This window comes from Heterocephalus glaber, unplaced genomic scaffold (assembly GCF_053883595.1).
Source record: "Heterocephalus glaber isolate CG9 unplaced genomic scaffold, H.glaber_assembly_v1.0 deba00001586, whole genome shotgun sequence".
Lineage (NCBI taxonomy): Eukaryota > Metazoa > Chordata > Mammalia > Rodentia > Bathyergidae > Heterocephalus > Heterocephalus glaber.
In genome coordinates this window covers 1,335,010-1,362,948 of record NW_028258364.1, presented here as the reverse complement: position 1 = coordinate 1,362,948, position 27,939 = coordinate 1,335,010, and the positions used below count along the sequence as shown (strand labels likewise).

General features: G+C 36.3%; 1 protein-coding gene across 4 annotated transcripts in view; it reads left to right on the top strand.

The window, feature by feature from the left end:
* Prdm5 (PR/SET domain 5) overlaps positions 1-26,959 on the top strand; it is a 198,036-nt gene extending 171,077 nt beyond the window's left edge. For all 4 annotated transcript variants that reach the window (XM_021236440.2, XM_087193244.1, XM_013075911.3 and 1 more), the window contains 2 exons: positions 16,518-16,622; positions 22,750-26,959. In XM_021236440.2, the coding sequence (XP_021092099.1) occupies positions 16,518-16,622; positions 22,750-22,914 (270 nt within the window). In that variant the 3' untranslated portion in view covers positions 22,915-26,959. The remainder of the gene's footprint in view (positions 1-16,517; positions 16,623-22,749) is intronic.
* The last annotated feature ends 980 nt before the right edge of the window (positions 26,960-27,939 follow it).

Sequence of the window (27,939 nt, the reverse complement as noted above, 5' to 3'; positions counted from 1 at the left end):
ATTTTAAGATGGTACAACTAACTTTTTCCTTGTGATAAAAGTTTCTTTTTCATGTGATTAGTCTTGTAAGACTTTTGGGGAAAACATCTAAACAATTAGTAATTATGCAGGGAAAGAAGTAGTTTCTCTTTAGATAATTCCAGTAATAACACTCTTTCACTTGCCCACTATTTCTTTTCTTCCAAACAAAGGGAATTCTTTACAATGCATGAGCCCCACATTGTTCTCAGAATTCTTATCAGCAAATATATTTTCAGCTCTCTCTATAACTTTCTTCATGAGTATAAAGAAAATGTTGCTTTCTAAAATAATTCTTATCTTTAAAACTGGGGTTCTTGGGCTGCATTTGTATTATCATTTTTAATAGCAGCCATGGACTTTGCATTTTTGTTCATTGTCATAGTTCTTTGCTTCAATTTGAGCTAGAAGTATTCTCTGTTGCTAAAATAGGGCCATAAGAATATGATGGGACAAATGGGACAATAGAACATTTTCATCCCTCACTGAAAAGCCTTTTAAAAATAAGGATACTGAGTAAGTCACATAGCAAGTTCAGAAGAAGGCCCTTCCTGCGGTTGGTAAAGGTAAAGACTCAACATGGTCATTAGGGCTGATGTCCCCCACAACATTCAGCCAGTTTCTCACATGAGTAGCACTTGGTGACAGCAGCCAGGTGGCACCTCCCTATGGGGCCTGCATGCACAGACAGGAGGGAACTTTGCCAGGTTCCCCCAAAGACATACTTTCTTTTGGGAGCAACTGTTGTGTCACACATTCCATTTCTAACCTCACCTGCAAGGATAGTGGAATTGCTGTCATTGGCTTGGCCCTGGGCACAGTGATGCACACTTGTAAATCCCAGCACTCTAGAAAGCTGAGGTAGGGGGCCAAGGCTCAGTCCAATCAACAGCTGCTCCTTTAGCTGGGCTGGGGAGCACTCACCTCTAGGTGATGAACCAGGTGGGAGGGAAGGACCTCAATAGAATCGTGGTTCTGTCAGCAAGGACAGAAGAGAGAAAGGACTTAGGCAGCCAGTAGCTGTGCCAAATCATGAGCTTGGAGAAGAGCACCTACTTCCAAATTCTGCCCTTTCTACCCAGTTGTGTAACCTTGTGGATATTTTTAATGTCTGTTTCTCCATCTGTAAAGTGAGGATAACCATAGCAAATTTGCAGCATTGCTTAACAATTAAATGGAAAAGTCTTTAAGCGTTTCTAGCACTCTGCCAGCTAGTGTGAAGCAGGCAGTCCCACAGCAGTGGTAGTGGTGTAGAGTATAACTAACAGCAGGAGGAGAGAAAGTAGAGGTTGTCACTGACCCTGCTGTTGTCCTAATTATCATCATTATTGTTGCAGTGATTATCTTAGAAGAGCGTGGACCAGACTACAGTTCTCATCTCTGGCTCTACATTTGGGACACCTTGGGAGCTTTTAAAGCTCCAGTGCCTGGCCCTGTTCAAATCAGTTAAATCAGGCTTTTTGGGGGAGGGCCCCTGGTATGAGTATTTACTAAAAAGATTCCCAGATGACTTGAATGTACAGGCAGGGTTGAAATCCACTGGGCTAGAATGAGAAGAGTATGAGGAAACATTTAGTTTAGTTTGTCTCACTGTTCCAAATGGACCAATTTGAGTCAATCCTGCAGCCCTAGCAAAACAATGTTTTTGAGCTAGCTTAGATAAATTTTTTGCTTGCTTTTTGCCAAACAAGCTCCTCTATGACCTCCATGCAAGGGGTAGGACTTTCTGGCTGCCCAGCTATTTCATTTCCACACTTTATTCTGTAGACCTCAAGAAGGGATTAATTGAAAAGTGACCAGTGCCTCCTTGTTTCTATTTGAAGACTGTATACACACTCTAACATAAAAGTTAGTTTCTATTTACTATGCTTATTTTTAGTTTTCTATATGTGGATTGTACAATTCATTCTCCTAGCTTATAGAGAGTGTGTTTTCCATTAGCTACAACACAGAACCAATTATGGATGTGTTATGTGGAAACCCGCTTTAAATATTCTCCTAGCTTTCGAAGGCTTCCCTAAGAGTTATAATCTTTAGGTGCATTGTTTACTAGGCCATGGGTATGATTTGTCATATGTTGAAAGATTGCACCAGCTATAAAAACAAGACGGTGAATAAAACGCCACAAAAGCTATAAACATCTGTAAAAGAAGTTTTCTAGGCAAGCTGCTTGTTAGAGGGAAACTCGGTGTGTGTTGATTATGTGCAGCTGGTGGTACATGAGCTTTCAGGAATGGGGTCATTAAGAGGAACTGTTAGATATATAGCATTCTGTCCTGTGAGCTGTAGATCTGCCCCGTTAGCTTTGAGTAATAGGAACCCTTGGGGCTACATTCACAACCCCTCCTCTAAATCTCACCTGCAAATCTGATATTTTATAAAACCTGGTAGGCATCTTTTGGCCACAAAGCCAGTCTCACTAAAGAAGGGGAAGGAAGCTGAACCAACCTGGGTTTCACAGTATCTGTGACACTGAGGGGCACAGGTCAAAGCTGATTTCCAGTCAGTTACCAGAACAACACAGGTCACTGCCTACATAGGATCTGCTATGGGATGTTACCACAAGAGGTAGAGACGCTGGCCCAGGCACACACATGGCCCATCATGCAAGGGTACCAAATCCTCCACCACACATGAACACTATGGTCATGGGTGACTCGGGAGTGGGGTTAGGGGGTCCTGCTACTTACCCAGATGGGGTTTTATGGTTGACAGCGGACTCATCAGTGGTCCACAAGATCATCTATGGCAACTAAGGTTTAAGGACAAAATCCGTCTTCTCAGCATTGAAAGTGGTTGCCTTAAGTAGAGAAAGAGACGAAACCAGAAGAGGAAGGAGAGTGGTGATGTTTTAAGTTTTATCACGTAAATGCAGATTTATAAAAAAGTTTTTTTAAACTTTTTATAATGAAATTCAAACATATAGAAGCACAGAGAACAGAATGAATCCCCCTGTATCCCCAGCCAAGTCAAGCAAGTATTCATTTTTTATCTGTATCTTCCCAAACCCCTCAGCCACAAAAGTTGAATTTTTATATATGAATTAAAATGACAATTTTTTAAAAATTAATTTTATTGGTACATTGTAGATATACAGTATAATGACATTCATCATTGGAAATTAGCACCTTTACATAATTTCTCTTGGTTCTTATTTTTTTTCCCATTCCCTTGCCCTCCCTTCAACCCCTCCATCCCTCCCTATTTACAAAGACTTTGTTTCCATTTTTCCATTTTCTCATATTAATTCCATTCCCTTCTTTGCTTTTCCCTACCCCTCCCACTTCCCCTTCCCCTTTGCCCCTTTTCTTCCTATTTCATATTATCTATTATACCTTTTAGTCCTTATTTATACTTTCAGTTTCTCACACCGGAGAAACTGTTCGGTATTTACACATCTGTGTCCTATTTGTTTCACTTAAGAGTATCCCCTCAATTTGCATCCATTTAGCTATAAATGTCTCCAATTTCTCATTTTTTATGGCTGAGTAGTACTGTATTTTATAAAAAACAAGCACATTTTCTTTATCCAGTCTCCAGTTGATGGGAAATTGGGCTGCTTCCAAGTTTTAGCTATTACAAATTGTGCTGCTATGGACATGGGTCCACATATGTCCCTGTGATATGATTCTTTTAATTCTTTGGGGAAGATACCAGCAGGGAAATAGCTGGGTCAAATGAGACTTCCAGTCCTAGTTCTGTGAGGTATCTCCATACTGATTTCCACAGTGGTTGCACCAGTCTACACTCCCACCAGCAGTGCAGCAGGGTTCCTCTTTCCCCACAGCTCTGCCAGCATTTGTTATTGGTTGAATTCATGATAGCTAGCCGGGGATTTAGCTCAGTGGTTCCGCCACCTGCCTCATAAGTGCAAGGTCCCGAGTTCGATCCCCGGTACCAAAAAAAAAAAAAAAATTGCATGATAACAGCCATTCTTTCTGGGGTGAGGTGGAATCTCAGCATTGTTTTCATTTGCATCTCTGGAATGACCGGTGTTGTTGAACATTTTTCCATGTGTTTAATTGCTATTTCTACTTCTTTGTCTGAGAAATGTGTGTTCATTTCAGATGCCCATTTTTGGATTGGGTCTTTAAATTTGGGAGGTCTGATTTTCTAAGTTCTTTATAGATTCTAGATAGTAGACCTTTGTCTGAGGAACAGCAGGTGAAATTTTTCTCCCACACTGTGGGTTGTCTCTTCACACTGTTGGTGGTTTCCCCTGCTGTACAGAAGCTTTTTAATAATAAGAGATCCCACTTGTTGTTTGTGCTAGTTCATGGGCAACTGAGGTTTTGGTCATAAAATCTTTTCCTACACCCATGTCTTCAAGAGTTCTAGCTAACCTTTGTTCCAGCCGATTCAGCATTTCTGTTTTAATATTTAGATCTTTGTTCCATTTTGATTTTAGTTTAGTGCGTGGTGAGAGATACAGGTCTAGTTTTAATCTTTGGCAAGTTGAAACCTGATTTTTCCAGCACCGTTTATTAAAGAGGCTCTCTTTCCTCCAGTGAGGGCGTTTGGCACCTTTATCAAAGATGAGGTGGCAGAGTGTGTCCGGAATTGTCTCTTCATCCTGTAATCTGTTCCACTGGTCCTCAGGTCTGTTTCTTTGCCAGTACTATGATATTTTTACCACAGTAGCTTTGTAATACAGTTTCAAGTTAGAAGTTGTGATACCCCTTCCCATGTCTCTATTACCTAGAATTGCTTTTGCTATTCTAGGTCTCTTCTTGTTCCAAATGAATTTTTGGATTGTTTTCTCAAGGTCTGAAGTATACTGCTGGAATTTCAATTGGGATTGCACTGAATCTATGTAGCCGTTTTGGACGTATGGTCATTTTCACTATGCTGATTCTTCCTACCCAGGAGCGAAGGATGTCTTTCCATTTTCAGATATCATCTTCAATCTCTCTTTTCAGAATGCTGTAGTTTTCAGAGAAGAGTTCTTTGATTTCTTTTGTTAGGTTGATTACTAGGTATATCAGTTTTTGGATGCTAATGTGAAAGGAATTGTTTGCCCTATTTCTCTCTCAGTGAGTCAGTTGTAAGTGTAGCGGAAAGCTATTGATTTTTGTGTGTTGACCTTGTATCCAGCTACTTGACTGAATTTGGTTATTAAGTCTAGAAGACATTTTGGTGGAGTTCTTGGGGTCTTCTATATAGAATATCATGTTATCTGCAAATAATGACAACTTGACTTCTTTGTTTCCTATCTTTATTCCTTTTATTTCTTTCTCTTGTCTAATTGCTGAGGCTAATGTTTCCAAAACTGTATTGAACAGGAGTGGTGATAGTGGACATCCTTGTCTTGTTCTTGAGTTTATTGTGAAGAATTTCAGTTTTTGACCATTTAGTATGATATTGATTATTGGTTTTTTCATAGATGGCTTCTATCAGATTGAGGTAGAGACCATCTATTCCAATTTTTTGTAGGGTTTTAATCATAAATGCGTGTTGGATTTTGTCACATGCTTTTTCTACATCTCTTAAGTTGATCATATGTTTTTTGTCCTTGGCTCTATTGATATAGTGTATTACATTTATTGATTTGTGTATGTTGAACCATCGCTCCAACCCTGGGTTGAATCCTACTTGGTCAGGATGTATGATTTTCTGCATTCTATTTGCCAGTATCTTATTAAGGATTTTTGCATCTATGTTCATATTGAGATTGGCCTATAGTTCTCTTTTTCAGTTAGGTCTTCTCTGCTTTGGGGTTCAAGGTAATTCTTTCTTCCAGGAATGAATTTGGGAGTATTGCTTCCCTTTTAGTTTCATTGGAGATTTTAAACAATGGTGGCAGTAGTTCATCTCTAAATGTCTCATAGAATTCAGCAGTGAAGCCATCAGAATCCAGGCTTTTATTAGTTGATAAGTTTTTAGTTGTTTTCAGTTTCAATGAATGATACTGGGTTGTTTAGAATTTTTAGGTCTTCTTCGTTCAGCTTTGGTAATTCATATGTATCTAGGAATCTGTCCATTTCTTCTGTGTTGTCCATCTTATTGGCGTATAGGTTCTGGAAGTAGGTATTGATGATCCTCTGGTTTTCTGCTGGGTTCACTGTAATTTCATCCTTTTCATTCCTTATTGCATGGATTTGGGCCTTTCCTTTTTCTGATACGGTTGGCTAAGGGTTTGTCAATTTTGTTTATTCTTTCAAAGAACCAACTCCTTTCTTCATTGATTTTTGGTATCGTTCTCTTAGTCTCCATTGCATTGATTTCTGCTCGGATCTTTTTTTTTTTTTTTTTTTGGTACCAGGGATCGAACTCGGGTCCTTGCTCTTGCACAACAGGCGGTGAAACCACTGAGCTAAATCTCCGGCCCTCTGCTCGGATCTTTATATTTTCCTCCCATGTATGAGCTTTGGGTTTGTCCTGCTCTTCTTTTTCTAGAAGCTTGAGGTTCAGCATCAGGTTGTTTAATTGGGCTCGCTCTGTTTTCCTAATATGAGTATTCACTGTTATGAATTTCCCTTGTAAGACTGCTTTCATTGTGTCCCATAGATTCCGATATATTGTATTGTCATTGTCATTTAATTGTAGAAACTGTCTGATTTCTTCTTTAATTTCCTCTGTGACCCATTGGTTATTCAGAAGTGTGTTGTTCACTTTCGATATGTTTATGAAATTCTTGTGGGGTTTTTTTTGCTATTGATCTCCAATTTCATCACGCTATGGTCTGATAATATACAGGGGATAACCTGAATTCCTTTGCACGTACTTAAACATGTTCTATGAGAGAGTATGTGGTCTATTTTGGAGAATGAACCATGTGGAGCTGAAAAGAATGTATATTCTGATTTTGTGGGGTGGAACACTCTGTGAACATCTGTTAAATTCATTTGTTCAAGAGTTTTATTGAGTTCTAGTATTTCGTTGCTTATTGTTTGGGTAGTTGATCTATCTATTTGTGGCAATGGGGTATTGAGGTCCCCCCAGTACTGTTGTATTAGTGCCTATATGACTTTTCATGGCCGTTAGTATTTGTTTTATATAGTTGGGCACACTAGTGTTTGGTGCATATATATTTATGATTGTCATCTCTTCCTCTTGGATTGTTCCCTTTCCAGTGATGTAGTGTCCTTCCTTTTCTCTCTTAATCTGTGTTGGTTTGGAATCCACTTGATCTGCAAGAGGATAGCTACTTCTGCTTTCTTTCAGGTTCCTGTCTCATGGAGTACTGTTTTCCACCCTTTAAATTTCAATCTATCAGTTTCTTTTTGAATTAAGTGTTTCTTGTGTGCAGCATACTGTTGGATCTTGCTTTTTGACCCATTCTGCCAGTCTACTTCTTTTGATTGTTGAATTGAGACCATAAACGTTGATGGTTGTAACTGATACATATTGACTTATCATTGTCATGACTTTTTCTTTTTGTTGGATTTTCCCCCTTGTGTTTCTTTTCTTCTCCTGCCTGATGGATTCATTCTGCAGGGCTTCTTGGGGTTGTGATCCTCATTGTCTTTCCCTAGGATATTGTCTAAAATTTTTCGAGTGCTGGTTTGGTATTCATGAAGTTCCTAAGGTGCTCTTTGTCATGAAAGTATCTTATTTCTTCATCAATTTTGAAAGATAGTTTTGCAGGGTACATCAATCTCGGTTGGAGGCTGTTTTCCTTTAGGGCTTGAAATGAGTCACTCCACACTCTTCTTGCCTTGTGAGTTTGTGTTGAGAAGTCTCCTGCGATTCTCATAGGCTTTCCTTTGTATATGAGTTGTTTCTTTTCTCTAACTGCTTGTAGAATTTTGTTCTGTTGGGTTTCTGGAATCTTAACTATTATATACCTATGTGTAGATTTTTTTTTTTTTTATCAAGGCTCGTTGGAGTCCTAAATGCTTCACTTATGTGTATGTGAAATTCTTTTCCCCTGCTTGGGAAGTTTTCTGTCATCATTTCTGTGAACAGCCTTTTCTGTCGTCTGCACTCTCTCCTGTTTCTTCACTGACTCCAATCAGTCTGATGTTATTCTTTTTCACAACGTCAAAGCTCCTGGATTGATTTCTCATGGTCCCTTACTGTTTTAAAGAAATTGTTCTTTTCCTGGTCACTAATTGTAATCTTATCTTTTATATGTGAAATTCTGCCCTCACATTGGTTCATCCTGTTGTGTAAACTTTCAGTGGAGTTTTCATTCTCCTGGAAATCTGTTTTCATCTGTTTTATGGATTCCATTTGTTTCCTATGGTGGGGTTCCATCATGTTCCTCAGCTCCTCTATTTTTATCTGTGTCCTCTCTAGATTTATTAATCATGTCTTGCACTATGGGCACAATCTCTGCTGTTATGTGAGAAATTATTTCTGAATTCATTTTTTCCAGATCCTCTTTTGTTGACAGTTCAGGGAGTCTAGGTGGTTGAGTGTCAGATTTTTCCTTCTCCTTTCCCTTTGGGGTTGCTTTAGTTGATCTGGAAGTCTGGTTTTGAGACTTGTTTACATGTTTTCTCCTTTCAAGGGTGGGGGTCCTTGCATGGCTCACCTCCTCCGCACTGGGCGTGGCTTTGCTCCTTCGTGCTGGGGACAGTGTTATGGCAGCCCGGAAGGCTCCTCCTTTGCGCTGGGGGCATCTTTGTTCCTCAGCCCATATTATTAAAGTTGAACCATCTCAAGGACAATATTTTAAAAACAAATTCTAGTATTATAGGCTCTGAATGTCCTCACCACACCCATGAGTCTGCCTGGATTTATTTTAATTGGTTACTGATTTTCCTTTCTGAATTGTATGGAGGGTAGGCTATCACTGTCATGAGAGAACATGTACTAAGCATAGTTCTATGATTTTTTTGACATCTTTACCTTGGCATCTGAATATAAATGAAAGAGCTTATTATATTTTGTTTCTGCCTCTATTTGATTGTGGTTTCATGTAAATATAGTCACAGGTTGCCTTCGGATTATATGCCTACTGCATATGTGTAATCCTCCATGATCCATTCATGGGTGCGTCCATCCAGGGACCCAAGCATGAGCCATCTGTGTCTTTTGCAATTTGTTGGGGGCGGCGGGGGGGCAGGCTTCTTAATACCTGGGCATCAATCCTTAGCCAAAGTAGGAGAACTTCTGTATTTAGGGGAGGGGAACAAAAAAAAAGGGAATAAGGATAAAAAAGTAAAAAGAGAATCTATTAAATTTCTTTTTCAAAAGATTTCACAATATGATCCCTCTAAGATTTAACAAAAATATAAATATGTTTCTGCAGACTCCTCTCAAATGATGTTGAGCTTTTAAAATTTATTTTATATTGGCAAAAATATAACACTTGAAATCACTGCATTGACAACACAAAAATAGGACTTTTATTCGCTATATCCCAGGGTTCAGGGCATAGAGCTCTGTAAGTTGTACCTTCTGAAAGAATTCTGCCAAATCCTGTTTGATTAAAGCCAGACGGATTAGACTTCTGATTAATTCTGCCTTTGATAGATTCCGCTTAGCTGATATATAGACTGCCTCCAGTTAGTAATGATTCCCAAGTTAGGATGACAAAGGACAGGCTATTTCTTAGTTAAATTGTGTAATCATTCACAAAAAGAATTAATCAAGAAGCTAATCATTCTGTCTCTAGTTACATCCAGCTAATAAGTTAAAATGTGTGATTCATACTACATATTCTACTCCAAAAGTGTTAGAAACAATTTCCTTTCTTCTTTATTCAATCAGAATTTGCGCTTATATTAAAGATTTGTGTAGTGGAGAGAAAGAGAAAGAGAAGCAATTGAATTAGTATATAATGCATATGAGTTCTTATGTGGGGCAGGGTGGTGGGGCCTTTGTTAACCCACCCGTATCCCAGCATGCTAGTCAGCTTTCAGGCAGGATCAGCTTACAAGGAGGAAAATGTATTTTGTTCAGAGTTTCCAAAGTTTTAGTCCATGGTTTCTTGGCCCATTGCTTTTGGGCTTATGGCAAGGCAGGAATGCATGATAGAGGAAACTGCTCATCTCACAATGGTCATGAAGCAGAGAGAAGAGGCCTGAGTCCTCTGGTCCTTTTCTAGAAAATGCCCCAGTGGCCTAACTTCCTTCCACTAGGCCCATTTCTCTAAGGCTCCACCATTTCCCAATATTGTCACAGGCTGGGAACCAAGCCTTTACCAGTGTCATAGCTAGGGGATGGGGAAGAAGGATGGACCCTTGAGGAGGCACATATCTTGGGCAGCATTATTGGTGGAAATGAAAATTATGTTGTAACAAGTTACTCCATTCGGGTATGTTGGATGATGGCAAATTGAAGGACCATCTGGAGTGACACAAACTCTAGCTGCAGCACTGACTTTATGCCCTTTATGGACCTTTGGGGTGCAAGTATCCAAATCATAGCAAATGGCATCCAAGTGTGCTTGCACACTCTAGCTATGTGGCCTGCAGATGGTTTCAGTGTTTCTTTGGGTAGACAGCTCAGCCTCAACTCTGCTCTAACCTAACAGTAAGAAGTCAAAGCCTATGATGCCCTCCTAAGCTTTCTGTGTGACATGGTCCCTTGTTTTATCACCTACCATGTAAGGACTTTAACCTGCATGACCCTTAGCCTACCTGAGGCTAGAAATTGAAGTTCCCTTGACATTTGCTCACATGCATGTGTTTGGTACACTGGAAAGCCACCATGGAGAACAGTTAAGAGTGCTCTAGAGGCAATGAAGCTTTTTCACAGTTCTGGGAGAGGGACATGGCTAGGAGTCGGTGTCTCTATACTATTACACCATTTCACTCAGCCTACTCTCTTTCTATCCAATTGTGTTTCTATCCAACTATCCAAGTGTATCCAACTTTCTATCCAACTGACTCATATGGCTAAGTTCTCATATGGTAAGATCTAGGGATGAAAAAGAGACTTCTGAAGGACAGACACAGCTACTTCTCACTAGACAGTGATGGTCTAAGGTCCCAGAGAGCCTTTCTCTCTAGACTGACATAGGAATGTGATCATGAACTTCTCATAGGACAAAATCCTATAGACTCCCTGGCTTCAAGTGATTCTAGATAAAGGACAGGGACTAAGACAGAGTCTAGGCAGATTGAGAACTACTTATTCATATGTATCAGTCTTTGACTTGAGATTCTAGAATATCTGAGTGAGAGGAATCTTTTAACATTATAAATATCATCCCCTGATTTTCTGTGGAAACATAGCATGGTGGTTGTACATGTAGTGTCTTTTGAAAGAGAAAATAAATAAGGGAAATACAACTTCAGTGACATTTGTATGTGAAATATGCAGATATAAACATTTCAAAAATATCAATATGTGAATGTGTGTGTTCATGTGTGTATGACATGCATTCATTATGCTTAATATGCATGTGGGTTTTTAAACCTCTTCTGACAACAGCAAAGCTCCCACCCCTTAAGAGAATCTCAGTTTACCAGCCATGAGCTGCTCTAAGAATGTAGAGGCCACACAAGGATACTTACCAACACAGTATATCTTATATCTTAAAAGGAATCTTGGGAAGGATTAAGAAGGATGATCTTAATCAGTGATCCTCAGACCTTGATTTTCATTGACTTTCCTGAAATTTCCTCTTGTTCTCTTAGAATTGCATTTCTGTAGTTGATCTTGTCTTCGGTTGTTCTCTGCCAGACACTAATCTGGCACTGACAGTGTCATGGCGCTATGCTGCTCATTACTTCAAAAAGTTCAGTCTTACAAATATAGTATAGAAAAAAAAAATTCCCGTTTTTCCCCTGTATATTTCATACATTTGTACATGTGTTTAAAATATATTTGTATATGTGTTTAAAATAAAAGTTGAAGTAAAACATTTCGATATAACTAGTGCCTAAATAAGCAATTCCAGCAACTTCAAGTGATTTCTTATAGAAATACTTTAAACTATATTTTTAGGTTTTTGAAAAAATAGTATTTGATAAAGTTATAGGTGCTGAAGGTAATTCAATATGTAAAAAGAGGTTGTATTTATTCAGACTAGAGAGGAAAAGCACTAAATACATATCATGCTTTTAGGGCTTCAAAGAAAATTCAGTATTTTTTCTAATAACTGAATATTAATTTGAAATATGTTTTTTACATCTTTAAAATTATATATATACTTACCTCCACTTCTGGCAACATGGTAGAAACTTCATATCCAGGGGAAAAGAAGGTCCAATAAAGAAAACTATTATTGTTTGATAAAATAAAGTGATAAACACCTGGATTTATAAAAATGTGACAATAATACCCAGGATCCAAAAAACAAAAAATGAAAGCCAGCATGGTTGGCTCAGGTTGAGGTCAGAGGACCTATAAGGTGATTGCCAGTACTGATAATCTTGGGACTTTAATGTATCATGGGTTTCTGTGTCAAGCTTTGTGTTTGGGTTATAGGGCAAAATAGGATCACATCCCAGCATAATGTTGAGACCCTAGAAAGGCTATACTCAAAATAATACTAGAAATAAGCTACCTTTGGCAAATGTTGGTGCTCAGGGCATTTAACTGTTTTGGAATAATTGCTGAAAATCTCCTTATGTGACCACAATCCTTTCCTCACTATGTTAGGAGTTCAGACTTAAAATACTTGCCTGACCAGAAAATCCCAAGGTAAGAAATAAATTTAAGATGGTTTTTGATTGATAGCATCCCAGCATGCCTGACAGAAGCAAACACAAATGCAGTCTGGAGGGACTTAGCCTCAACCCAGGGGTCACAGAGTTTGAACAGATAAAGACCACCAAACATGAGCTCACAATTTCAAACTCCAGGATCACACAAGGAAATAAGAGCTATGAGCAGGAGACAGAAGAAACCACAAATAACAGAACTAGACGTCCCTAAAACTTAAGATAATGATTTATCAGATAAAGAAAATTATATAAATGCCTAGAATGTTTTTAAATAGTCATATATAACATGAGTAAAAAGGTAAGATTGTATCAAAAAGGAAATAGAACTGGAAGAGAAGCAGATAAAACTTCTAGAAATTAAAAATAGGATGGCAAAAATGAAAAGTGCAAATGGTCCTATTAAATGGCAAGTTATTACCAACTGAAAAAATAATCGATCACCTGATTCTAGTGAAATTATATAAAGTGCCAAACAAAGACATAGAAATGGTAAAGAGGAGTTCAAAGACAAAAAAATAGAACGAGCTTGTTCCTATCTAAATCGATTTGTAGATTTCTTTCAACAGCAAATGAAAAACACAGTCATTTTTTTTTTTTGGTACCGGGGATCGAACTCAGGTCCTTGCACTTGCGCAGCAAGCGGCAAAACCACTGAGCTAAATCCCCGGCCCCAACACAGTCATGTTTAATCAAATAAAAATAGTTTACCACCAACAGATCCTTGGGATTTTGTATATAAGAAAATATGAAAAGTAAAGAAATTGTTAAATCTGTGTAAAGCTAAACCACACTAATTATGTAAAATAGTAACGATTCCATATTGAACATTATAATAGACTGAATGTCTGTATTTTCCCCAAATTCATATTTTGAAGTCCTAATCACCAATGTAAATGGTATTATATAAATACCTAAGATGTTCTCATATAACTGAATATAACATGAGTAAAAAAGTAAGATGTGATGAGTTCATGAACATTGGAGCCCTATAAATGAGGCCAGTGGCTTATAAGGCACCGAGGAGTCCAGACTTCTTTCCTACCACCATGCAAGAAGAAGCAGTCTGCACCCTCTCCCAAACTTTCCTCACCAGAACTTGACTACCCTGGCAAGCCGATCTTGGATTTTCAGCCTTCAGAAACTCAAGAAATAAATTTCTACTGATAAGAAGCCACCCAGTCTATAGTATATTATTTTGTTCTAGCAGCCTGAGCTAAGGTCTACATTAAAAACAAAGATACAGGGTAAATAAAATAATGCTATGCTCTATCATGTAGGGTAGGGTATATAGTATATGCATTTTTCAGAAGGAAAGGAAACACAGACTCTAGATAGTGTTAAACAAGCATAATAAAAACTTTTAAGAATAATAACTCAGGAGAGAAATTATAATATTTATAATTTTTATAATATATAAATATATATAATATATATAATAAATAAAATTTATAATATATATATAAATTATAATATAACTCAGGAGAGAATTCATAATTTCTAAAATAGTACAGGAGGGAAATGATGAATTGAAAACATGAAAGAATATATTTGGGAAAAGACATAAAATAAGTTTATTTTGCACAAATAAGTGCCCAAAATAAATGTGAGGGATAGATAGTAATGTAGCAGTGATCACCAATGTAGGGAGACAAAACTTGTCTTCTTAAAACGATCTTTGGGTCACAAAAATCTAGATTTAAAAAAACATAGTTGTATGCTGTTTATAGGAGCCACTTCTTTTACATAGGGTATAAACTGAAAGAAAAATATGGCTATATCAGCAAATACTAAACTTATAAAGCTTTTATAGATGTGTTACAACCACATGAATTTTTAAATAAAAAAGGATTATTACAGATAAAAAGATTACTTCTAAGTGATGAAAGATCCGATCCTATTTTCCAAGAAAATAAAACAGCCCCTAAGTTATGATGGTTCAACATTACAGTGGTTCACTCAATAGAAACTACACTTCAAAGTTTGGATTTTGATCTTTTTTAGGATAACAATGCACAGGGTAGGATCTTCTCTTGGTGTGGCACAGCAGCAGTGAGCTGCAGCTCTCAGGAGAACAGAGCCAGCAACATGATCATGAGGGTAAACAGCTGACGCTCCACAGTGTCACTCTACAATTGTGTTGTGGAACTCTGATCTTTGATACCTTAGGTATGTTAGATGCATTTTTTGACTTAGGAAACTGGTGAGTTTGTTGAGACATAGCTCCAGGGTAAATTGTGGAGCCCCTGTAGTTTGTAAGATCAAATGATAGAATTGTAAGAATGGATATTGGAGTTTACAGTGGTCTATTAACTTTAAACAGAGTTATTTGACCTTGCTTAGAAATGTTAGACATGCAACTCTCTGTTTCATCCCTTAGAAAATTGCCCTCCACTGTGTTCACCTGTGCATGTACAAGATGATTGACAGCAATGTTATTTGTAAGAGGAAAAATTGGGAGAAACTTAAATGTCCATCACTGGTATTCCCACTGTGGTACATCCACTGAATATAATACCATACAGCATTAAAACTGAGTGAGCAGGAGTGCATGTTTCCCCAAATTAATGGGAGGACTAGAACCTCATAATGCTGACCAAAAGTGATGATTCAAAAGAACACAAAAAATACAGTATGATGCTTTTTCTATACTTTTAAAAGGCAAAATAATACTGAATCTCGCTTAGGATACATCATACATATGTGGTGAAAGAATAGAAAAAGGCAAGAGATTGATAAGTTACATATTCAGAAGAATGGTTGTCCCTGCAGAGATGGGACGGTGTTGATGAGGGAGGCAAGAGGATGCCTAGGTGCCCTGTTCTGGCCTGCTGGAGTTCTTCAGCCAGCTAGTGGGCACACATATGACTTGTTACTTATATACTGCTCTTTAGGTCTGAAAAAAGTGAATACTTAGGAGAAAATATAAATGTATGTTAGGAAATTAAAATACACTACCTCAATCTAAAAAATGTATTTATAGCAGTATTTTTAAAGATGTATATGAGAAAACTTGTTATAAGTTTCTTTGAATGTATACAAATATTTTTACTGATTGCACTAAGTAGTAACTTGTCAACCATTTGAACAGAACAGTGTTAGTCAATTTATTTCACAGTTCAGTACAGGCCAGAATGATGGTGGTATGTTGAATTCCCAGTAGCAAAGATGACTAAGGAATTTGGACACTGTTTCTCTTCCTTTTCAGAGGTATCTTTTTCTTAAGAGTCTGAAAAACAGTAAAACAAAAGCAAAAGTAATTTTGATTTTAAAAAAAAAAAATCTTTCCACGGAAACGTCTTCAGTCATAGGACATGAAATACATAAATCAAAGATATGCTGTAGCTTTTTAAAACTTACCCCAAACTTTGTTGAAAATTTAATTCTGAAATTTTAATTTCTAGGGACCTTTTCTGAGATTGTAAACAATTAGCACTACTTAGATGAGGAATCCTCAGGTTTCTTGGTTCAGGATGCCTTCAGTAGCCCAGTATTTTTATAGTATTCTGAGGCCAGAAATGACTGACAGCTTAGGGTAAGTAGTTAGATTAGAGCAATCACCCAAAGACCAGCTTTATAAAGTATGATGCCCATAAAGACATGTAGTGAAGGCCCCGGGATTTACCTCAGTAGTTCTGCTGCCTGCCTCGCAAGCACAAGGTCCAGAGTTCGATCCCCTGTACCAAAAAAAAAGAAAAGGATATGTTGTGAAATTCTATGTTGCCATTGTGAACAACTTTCAGCTAGTTTTCAGAGTCCAAATGTTAATGATTTCTACTTCCCCTGAAAATTTAAAATAGCTCATGTTACCCTTGTGATTTTGCTGTGGCATCCCACAGACCTGGATAAAACACCCTCCAGCCTGACATCCACCTTAATTAGGAGGGCTCTGCATTCACTCATCCACTGTCATCGGTCTCTTCTCATTGACTGCAGGAGAAGCCCTACAAATGCTCAGAGTGCAGCAAAGCCTTCAGCCAGAAGCGGGGCCTGGATGAGCACAAGAGGACTCACACTGGAGAAAAGCCTTTCCAGTGTGATGTGAGTTTGAATTCTCTTTTCTTTTTCTTTCCTTAGTGTCTTGCAGTAACAGGGGAGAGTGTGTGTGTGTGTGTGTGTGTGTGTGTGTGTGTGTGTGTGCCTGCTCAGGCATACTTGTGCACACTCACACAACCATGCATGTACTTGGTTTGTAGCATATCCAGTCTATGTTCCACTGTTTATAGCTTTTGATTGCATAATCCATCTAATCAGTTTGTAGTTGTTTTATTCATCACAGTTTACTGACTGCAAATAAACTCTGATTTTTGTAAGCATGCTGGCACCATTTTAAAGCCATCAAGTTGTTCTTCCAAGGTGTAAATTCACATGATTTGAGACAGCTTTCTTGTGTCTGCCCAAATCTTTGACAGTTTAATGAGAGTTAAACCAAAGATTTGGTTCGTCACAGCTATCATTCACTTTGTTGAATACAAACAGTGGATTTCTAAAATACATATAAATTTTTTTATGTTAAATAATGCTGTTGAGATTTTCTGCTCGTGACATTTGAAAAGAAATGGAATTATTCGATATTAATGTTTACATTATTTTTTTAAATAAAAAGTACTACTGTTCTCAGTAAATTTAATCTGAGCTTTGATTAATTTAGGAGAAATTCTCAACCAGTGGTGTCTTTTAGGAGAGGTTGACAGTTGTCAGAAAATTGACACAGGTGTTTGGGAAAGCACAAGGATACTTACTTATGACAGATGAATATCAACAAGAATTGTAGTGTAGCTCAATGTAAGAAGGAACATTAAAGTTGTAATGTGTGAAACAGCAGAGTACAGACTCTCTGTCCTGTTGAGAGATAGTCAAAGACATATCATGAACGTGTCCCAGTGGAGAAAATGTAGGTTAAACAGTCCCTGTGAAAGGAAGCTCATGGACACAAGATATTTTCCTGGTTCTTCTGTGAAACTTCAGTGGCAAGGCTAAGGCAGCAATGCATCCTCAGTGGGCCTGCTCATAAAAATACCTTTATCAACAGTGCACCTTGTAAGAAAGACCCACAGTATAGAGCACATTCTCATCTGGACTACAGTCTCAGCTTAATAATTTCAATTAGTTTAATTCAGTGCTGTTTTTTGTAAGCATTTTTTTTTTATAAAGACAAAAGGTATTTAAAGGACTTAATTGCATCTCTACACAAATAACCAATATGGGCCTTAACTTAAGTGTATGTATGTATGGGCCTTAACTTAAGTATAACAGTATATGGACATCTTTATACCATCACTTAGTACTTCTTTTATTTATGAGGAATATTTTTGTTTAATATTCCTTAAATCCAATTGTGATATTTTTAAGCTATTATATAACAAGCATGATTTTTTTTTCCTATCTACCACTGTCTCATTTACTTCTGTGAATTCAAAACTCTCCAGTCATCATTTGTAGCCCAGACTGGTACAATAGTAAAGATTCATATTTCTAAGTGCCTCATAAGCTTCCCGGAAATGCATCCTGGCTGTCATTCTTTCAAAATCTTGTCCTCATAGCATTCTCATTCTTAATATATTCACTTGACTTCTAATCTCTCCCTTCTAAAGAACCATTACTTCGTCTCCGTTTTCATCCTGTTAGTGCATAGCTCAGACCCTCACCCTTTCTTATTATATACGATTTCCTGTGTCTGTGTTCTCCATCCAGAGTACCCTGCCAAGGTGATTTTTTTTGGTGAAATTTATATAACAAAATGAATCATTTAAAAATGAAGAGTCATTTAGTACACTGACAGTGTTACACAACCTCCACATTTTTTTGGTTTGAAAATGTTTTTGTTGCACCACAATGAAACTTCACACTCATTAAACAGTTAATCTCCATTCCCCTGGACCCTTGTAACCACCAATCTACTTTAATTTGTATAGATTTGCCTATTCTGGATATTTCATATGAACAAATTATACAATATATGACCTTTGTGATTGGCTTATTTTATTTAGTTTATTGCACTCCAGTTTAATCTTTATTGTAGCAGTTACAGTAATTCTTCATTATAGCTGGATGATATTCCATTGTATTTGTATAGAACAATTTGTTTATCCATTCATCCATCCATAGACACTTGGGTGGTTTCTACTTCTTAAGTATTAGAACAGTGCTATAATAAACATGGGTATACAAGAATTTGAGTGAGTACCTGTTTTCCGTTCTTAGGGGCATATACCTTGGAATGGAATTGCTGAATCACATGCAGATTCTGTGTGTTAATTTTTGAGGAACCTCCATCCATACTGTTTTCCACAGGAGCTGAACCATTTTATTTTTCCACTGACAATATGTGAGACTTTCAGTTTCTGCACATCCTTGCCAACATTTTTTTTCCATTTGTTTGTTTGATTAATTATAACTATCTCTTTGGGGGTGTGTATCTCATTGTGATTTTGAGTTGTATTCCCGTAAAGACTAATGGTATTGACCATTTTCCCCTGTGCTTCTTGTCCATTTTATGTCTTTCCTGAAGAAATGTCTATCAAGTCCTTGCGTTTCAAGTTTCAAAATTGTGTTGTCTTTTGTTGCACTTGCCACTGTGCCTCTCTTAGCACAAATTTAATGACATTGCAAATACCTCTCCCTACACTTGAGACTTCACAGAGCAAAACAGTATGTTTTGTCATTGTATTCCTAACTGAAATGATAGACACATTGTATGTAGTATTTGTTAACTAAAGATACTTGCATAAAATTCTAATTCCCATATATCAAGGTATTTTCTGTTAAATATCTTGTTTCACTTATACTTTAAAACAATTTTTTTTAATCTCTAGACTAGTATAATAGTAAAAATAAAGGTTTTTCCATTCTGACTTAGCATTCTATGCTAAGTCAGTAAGGGAGAGAGTTGTCTAAGAATTTCAAATGGAAAGAAAGAAAAAGAAACATCCCTGTTTTGACACTTGAATTCTTTCTTGCTCTCCCCTATTTTTAAAATAACTGTGAATGTCTTTGCATGTGGCTGATTTATCCAGATCATCATTTGGAGTCCTTTAATGACTACACTTATGATCATGAACAAAAAACTTTTAATTTCTAGGTAGTCAGCTCATCTGTGACATGAGGTACTGTACTGTACTGTACTGTACTGATATTTAATCCCCCATTCTGGCTTACATTCAACAATCTGTTGGATTGTTCCCATCTCATCCCCTGTGCAGAGCTTCTAGGGCTTTCTTAATTCACAACCATTATCAGTGGTTTCAGCATCTTGCTCAGCTTCCTTTCCATCATCTCCAGCTTGCTCTTGCTGTAATTTCCCTTGGTGATTGTGTAAATGGACTCACACATCATATCCCCCACCACACCACACTGGTGAGCTGAACTAAGAACTTTCCTTATACTTTCACAGTCATTTTTAGTTTTTCAAATAGTGTTAGCCAGACAAATGGGAAAAGTAAGATGAGCTCACATGTCTGCTTGCAGTGAAAGTTTTTACTAACAATTAACCCTTTGGAGGTGGTGTGGAATCTGAGCCCAGACTGTCTGGGTTTAAATCTTGGAATTCATTTGTGATTTGGAAAATTTGAGTGACCTTCAATATCTCCATTTCTTTCTGTAAAATGGGGATAATAGTACTAATGTCTCTTTAAAAGAATAGTTGATCTATGAGGTTTTGGGTTATAGAAAATTTGCTTTTTAACACCAGAAAAATGAAGAAATATAGAAACAAATGAAGACAAACAAAACAATCTACAGTTTCCCAGCTGATGTCAAGTAATATTTATCTGTTGACATTTCCTCACATATTTATTTCTGCAATATCTTTATCCTCTGTATTTCAGTATTGTAGACTAAATTGCAGTAATCTTGTTATTGTTTTCTTCCATTTACATTTCTTCTTGCCTTTAAACATTTTTCAAAGTATGATCTTTTTAAGAGGTGAAAAGTATTTCTTCACCTGGTTATATAGAAAGGAGTGTATGTGTTAACTTTGGCCAAGTAAGTAATTTGTAGCATTTCAACTTTATAAATAATTCTGTGGAAGCATCCTATATATAAATCTTTCATAGATGTTCATATAAGTGGTACTCCTGGTTCTTTGCGGGATGCTGTCTCTGTCTATTCAGGTTGTTTTTGAGGAAGCATGAATCAATACCAGTTATGCCCTGTGAGTATCATTTTATACACTTATATCCACATTCTAACCCCCACTTTTTAAATTGTGTGTGTGTTACTTTTTGGAAATGTATATCTTAAGTACACTCTATGTTTTCATCTTGCTTTTTTCCCTAGTTTCAAAGTCTTCTCTTTTAATAAGGATAGTTAACACTTTTATATCAGTTATCAAAATTTATATATTTTATAGTCATCATGTTTTAGTAGTTTTTCCTTGATTTTAAAGCAGCTCAGCTCTGTACCATGACTTGAAAGGTATATACTCTGTCCCTAATTATAATTACCAAGCTTATACTTATGACCTACTCCAAAAGAAATATGTCATTTCCTGAGAATAATTGGCTAATTTATGTTTACTCTGGGAAATTATTTATCCTATTTGCTTGCAAAATACTTGGACACTCTAGGGCACTGCCATTCTTTAGAATAGCATCTTTCTTTCAAAATCACACCCATGGTAGCTTTTGACTCTTTATTATTAACATCAGTTTATTCTTTCCAATCTGCTGATGATACTTTTTGCTGGAAAAGATGGAAGGGAAAAATTATTCACTAACATTTATTAAGTTTGCAATCTCACCAGTTTGCCTTAATTATTTTTTTCTTACATTTCTGTGAGACCATTATTGTCATTTTACAGGTGAGGGAAGTGAGGTTAAAAGGGTAATTTGTTAATTTTACCTCCCTTAGGAAGAGATAGTCAGAATTCAAACCCAAGTTGGATCTTCAGCAAATAACTTAGTAGAATATATGTGTCAGTAAAATGCAACAGAGATCTCTTCCCTCATGGAGCTGAAACTCCAGTGAGTAGAGACACAAGAAACAATAAAGTAAATAAATTAACTATGCTGTGGGTCAGAAGTGACAAGTGTTCTGTAAAAACCAAATTTGAGCAGAGAAAAAGGTATCTAGAGAGGATGGCATGTCTCAGTTTTACATTGGGATGTAAGACAAGCTTCCTTAGAAAGTGATCTGACTCAAAAGCTTATATTCTTTCTGCCACACTATGCTGCTACTTACGTGTAAGCTGAAATATATTATTATTGGATTAGTGCCCCTTCTTATCCAATTAGAACTTCATGCTCAAGTTTCTTGTTGCTGTGAATGCAAGTCCTTCTTCCTCCAAAAGGAATGCACAATTTTTATTTGCTGTACTATTTTCGCAAGCCTCACCTCATTCAGGATTCCAGCTTTCTTTACAGTATTTTTACAAGCAATTCCATTCTCATTATATTCATTATGCTTTTCATGTTGTTTTCACTTTAGTTAAATGTGCCTTATTTTAGAATGGATGTGCTTTTGAAGATTTTTATGTAAATAAAATTTTTGTGAATAACATCGAGCTTTGAATTTCATTTCTTTTTATAACTTAAGTAATTATGCCTTACATGTTCTGTGCTAACTTAATGTTTTTAATTATCAGGTTGTATGTTGAGCCAAGTGGCAGTGCGGCAGAGCTTATATGAAGTAAACTTGTTACATTCCTTAGTTAAACGAAGCATATAATAAGAAACAAAAAATGGAATAGTGGGTAATAAGTGTCCCCCTACTGTGCCTGAAGCAACATTAGCCATCAGCATCACAAATGGGATTAATGTGAAGGGATCACTGGTGAGAATGTCTTAGGTCATTTATTCCATAGAGAGAAATGCCATCTAGACCACGAAGTCTTTCACTTAAGAGGTTTACCATTCATTGTGCACTTCATCAATCCTGTGGAAGGTATTTGTAAGAAGCTGCTTCTCTAGAGATGCTTCAGGGAAGGGAGGGTGTAAAGGGTGTAAAGGGTACAATTAAATACAAAAAGTAACTTGGAAATTTAATTAATTCCTTTACCCATTCATATGGATGTTAAATTTCATTTATTCCAAGATCAATCATTTTTCTTAGACCTATTAATACAAACATGACAGCAGAACTTTTAATAATGTATATTATATAAATGATAAGTTGGTATATCTTCAGGGTTTTCAGTGTAATATGGTTAGTATCTTTGGATCTTTTCTAGGTTTGTGACTTGGCTTTTAGCCTGAAGAAAATGCTGATCCGACACAAGATGACTCATAATCCCAATCGTCCACTGGCAGAGTGCCAGTTTTGCCATAAGAAGTTTACAAGGAATGACTACCTCAAAGTGCATATGGACAATATCCATGGTGTAGCTGACAGCTAATGGTAGCTGTAAAGGACTTAAACCATACACAAGGGCTCCTAAGATGAATCCCAGCTTTTTCTCACCTGATCAACATAACAGAAATAGCCAAAAGTAACTTACTGATCTCTAGTTCATATTTGCTTACTATTGGTGTCTATAAATGCACATGGAGAGAGAGAGAGAGAGAGAGAGAGAATCTTACTTTTACCAAGAAATAGTACAAATGGAAAAAAAGTCTATAGTCTTGCAAAATACTACTTGTGTTCTGTCTTATAAAACCGGATAAAGGAGTCAGGGCTCTCTTGTCTGTCTCACTGTAATGAAGTTTATTGACATACGTCCCCATTAGGCCTTCTTATTTTATTGTTACTTTTTGTATGTGTATGTATCTGTGTGTGTGTATGTGTATGCACACTTTCAAATACTGATTATTGAAGCTGGTTATTACTAACTTAAATGGAAGTTAAGATATCCAATTATTTCTTTACAAGTAAGAGTAAAAGTAAACATTTTCACAGTCTCAAGCATGTAGCATGATAAGTACTTGTTATTTTATGAAACAGAGCAAGAGTTTCTCTTATTCAATAGTTCCATACAACAAATGAGTTTCAAATAGAGATATTTAAGAATTAAAGCATCTATTAAAATATTCTTCATTTTAGAGAATTCTCAGAAATCATTAATTTACTCATTCCCATGCAGATATTCATGGTCTAAAATACTTTTGTAAGATCTGTACAAAAATAACTGTACATTTAAATATTCATCAAGGTGTCACTCTTGAGTTTATACTGGTTCTCTTCAGAAATTAACAATATACAAATACACAGGGCTAGAAACAGAAGCAGAGTAGGTTCTCCATATTTGCTGACTGAGAGTGACAGGACGATAGAGTAGCATTACCACATTAGTTATGACGAACATACCCTTTACTCTCACATTCCATAAAAGCATACAGTAGATGTTGTATGAGTGTAATCGTGTCCTCAGAGTGTTAATATTCCATTTTGTAAAAAATGTTTTACAGAACCCTGGCAGTTAGTGATTCTGAAACACTTTTGAATTATCCTCAATCATCAATCATCCCACTTAATTAGGAATCCAGTATAAAAAATAAACATTTGGCAATGGTTATGATTGAAATTATCATTTATGCTTAAGGAAAATGGAAGCAAGAGGGTAATTTCTTCCTTTAGCTTTCAGTTAAAATACTTGACAGCAGCATACAACAAACGGCTTCTCTGGGGAGACAACACGATGCGATCTTATAGTTCTGTCAAAATAATCTAGAGCGATAATTGTGAACCTTTTAGATACAAACAGCCCACTGCCAGCATGCATGACATAGGTTCACCTCTTCTGACCTAGAGGAATCCAAAAGCCAGAAAAAGTTAAAATGAAACACAAGTCATGAACCATTCTAATTGGAACTTGTTGAAAAGAGAGGAAGTGCAGTTTTAAGGATATTTGGTTATGACAGGTTAAGGAGAAAAGTTATCTAAAGACACAGTTCTTTGACCTTATGAATCTCATTTTAGATTATAGTGATGTCCAGCTTCAGTTTCAAAAAGAAAATATTCAATATAGATATATTTAAATCCTATAAAAATTCTAAATTTGAAATTCACCAGAGATAACTTTTAAAAATATAAATCCTGAAATTATAGTTTAGAAGATATATAAGTATGGTTATATGTAGTATTTTGTATCTGAAATTAGAGACTGTATTTTATAAAAATAAATTTTTTTCCTATTTTGCACTGTTATTTGTTTCAACAATTTATTTTTAGAACAAAGTGTCCTCAGTTTATCATGATAGTATGCTTGATATTGTTTAATATAAAAGGACAGCTGTAAAATATGGTAGTGTTTATAATTTCAGTGTACTCTCCTTATTCCTTTGGATGCTGTCCTCTCTAGATGGGGTGCCTCATGCCCTGATTATGTGTTGAGGGTGAGTAAAGGAGGGCACATTCAATCTTGAGTAATCTCAGTGAGAGTCAAAATTCTTGGACTGCTGAGAAACTACCCTTAGGACCATGGGATTAATCACCATGCTGCTTCCGAGTAAATTGACCAAGGAAAAATGTTGGGTCTTACCCCCCTGCTGTGGTTTATGGACAGGGAAATCCTTAGAAGGGTAGAGGGCTACTGTAGAAGCACCATCCTCTTCAAAGGACTGAAGCCAAAGCAAGTCCTCAGAAGACTATCTATATGCTGTAACATTTTATCCACAAGATAATTATAAATACTTGCAGGTATATTAGTATTTGTATGCTCTCACTTTAGAATTGTTTGGTAGTAACAAAGGAAAATGTTTTTAGCCTTGATTGACAAATCGGAAACATAAATAGTCATGGATAAGTATACAGACAAATTAGAATGCAGGTACACATTTGAAAAAGTAGTTTTTCCTCTTTGCTGCCATGAAATATTTTAGCTCAGGTACTTACTCCGGAAAAAGCCAAACTTGACACCCATGCAGTCATAGGTAAATACTTTTATGAGGCATTCAATAATGTGCATAGGTTTAGATATTTTTTATGATTGCTATATTTTTCTTTTAGTATTTAAGATATTTGTGTATCTTGAATTTCTTAATTCATAATCACTGTTTTATATTTTTATTTTTATTTTTCTGTTGCTTCTTGTCGACTACATAGAAGAACATAAATGTATTTGTTGATGATTTTTTTCTTGGGATTCCACAGGGTAGTTAAAATGATACTTTCAAGAAATATATTTCTTCTGATCTCTGTGAGTATGTGTGTCTGTCTGCCTGAAGAGAATCACATTTATGCAGTGCTTGTCATGTAAGTGCATTTCTTTGCACAAAGCTCTTCTGATCTATTGCAGCCATGGAATTGGCTGAGTGTGAACATGGATCACAGAGGGTCTTAGAGCCTTAGTTTATGTATTAGATTTCATGGGCTGCTACTCTCCCAAAGCTGGAAGGGAAGTATAGATACTAAAAATAATCATTTTCTTTACAAATCTAAATGTTTCTTATGCAAACTCATTTTGAGTTGGAAATATATGGAGGTAGGTAGGTAAGGCAGAAATGTTCCTCTTTAAAACCCTAAGGTTTGACCTGGGCATGGTATTGCACACGGGAAATCCCATCAAATGGAATGCTGAAGCTGGAGGAATGTGAGTTCCAGGCAAGTGTGAGCTACAAAGCAAGAGCCTGTTTCAAAAAAAATGCTAAAGTTTTACCATTAATATTGAGGTTTATTTGTATGTAGATAAATAGAATACTTATGAATATTCAAGAATGCAAATCACATTTTTATCAAAAATTTATAATAAATGTACATAAATCTCTCCCAGACTTGGTGTTAGCATTTTATTTTACTCTAGAACTAAACTAGTACAGTTCTAGAGTATGTTGAGCTAAGTCAGTCCCGGTAAAAGAAGAGAGCACTTTCCATACCCTCCATCTCATTCCTGGACATAGCTAGAGCAACATATGAAAAGGAACATCACTAAGAATCAGTGAAGTCAGATATACAGCAGCATCTGTAAGCAAAACCTGACATTCACAAATACAACTTGAGATAATAAATGGCCAGTATTGATTGCTTTTTTAAAAACGATATTTCATCATTTTGGTGTTGCCTCAGTCTTGTGAGGTATCCTGGATACAAGGAATAATTATAATCATCCTGTATCTCTTAGTAGTTGAGTTAGAAATGATGCATTCATTTAACTTTGACTTCTCAGAATCAGCAGAGACCCTAGTCCGTTGGAGCTTTCTCAGCCTTGATGAGTGGGCACTCAAAACTCTGATATCATGTCAGGTTGCTGATTTGTTCTATGAAAGAATAAAAAAGCCATCAGTTTGGAGCTTCCATTGTGGTTCATGGCAAAATATTCTAGGTTACTTATCCATGAAATATTATCGAATGCAACAACTGTATCATACAAAAACAGTGCCTCTTATCTGGTGCCCAGGTTTCTTTGCTTTCCTTAAACAATGCTTCACATGGTACTAAAATAAATGTTTATATTTACACCCTACATAGTATTCTGTTACCTAAAATAAAAACATTTAGTCATTAAATATTTGCTGGTGCATTTAACTTATTAATCATGTAGACATTTGGGCAATTCGAGATATTATTTCTGGTACCAGTGCAAACTTGGCATATGACATGTCCAGAAGAAAATAACTTTTTTAAAATGTCAGTTATACATATGCTTAACATTGGGACTATTTAATCTTGATCATAATCAATGCAACAGTTCATATGAAATGTCACTTTATTAAAAAAATTGTATACTTACTATGAATTAATTACTGAAAGTTTTAAAAAATACCCATCTTGGAAACAGTATTAAAATGAAAAGAATCCCAGCTCACAGTGGATAATTGAATCATTTCATTACTTCACTTTTTGAAGTTTTATCTTCTAAAGAGAATAATAATGATTTTTACTTAATTTATCTGACATCTTTTACTTACTATTGGATAACAATCTCTTTTTCTTCTACTGTGATTATTTGAAAAATTTAACATGTATTAGATAAACAAATAATGTTAAAATTTTTTCAATTTTCATCCTTTCTGACAACAGTGAGCTAAATGCTTTTCAGTCTGTGATGATACATTTTTCCTGACTTTCATAGCCTCATAAGCCTTGTCTGGATGTCTGATTGGGCTTATCAATCTGTATTGTATTGGGCTTATCAGTCTGTATTGAAAAAGAAATAACTGTTTTACCCCTAACATGAAATTCATCATCATGTGTTAATCTGATGAAAGCCTGGCATTACAGGCATAATCCAAGACCCTCCTCCTTTGTGTAGATCTAGTTGATATAAGGTAGCTGCAGATATACAACTAAAGCATTTTAAAGATACTCTTTAAAAAGATTCCAGGGGCTTTGAGACCAAGGATACATTCCTAACTGTTGAAAGCTTAAGGAATCTAATACTGGAATTAACTATTGAACTGATATGCTCCCTATTGTTTCATTAATATTTGATTTTAAAAACAGCCTATAAAAATGGGAAGTACAGTACATAGACCCAACCCCTGTT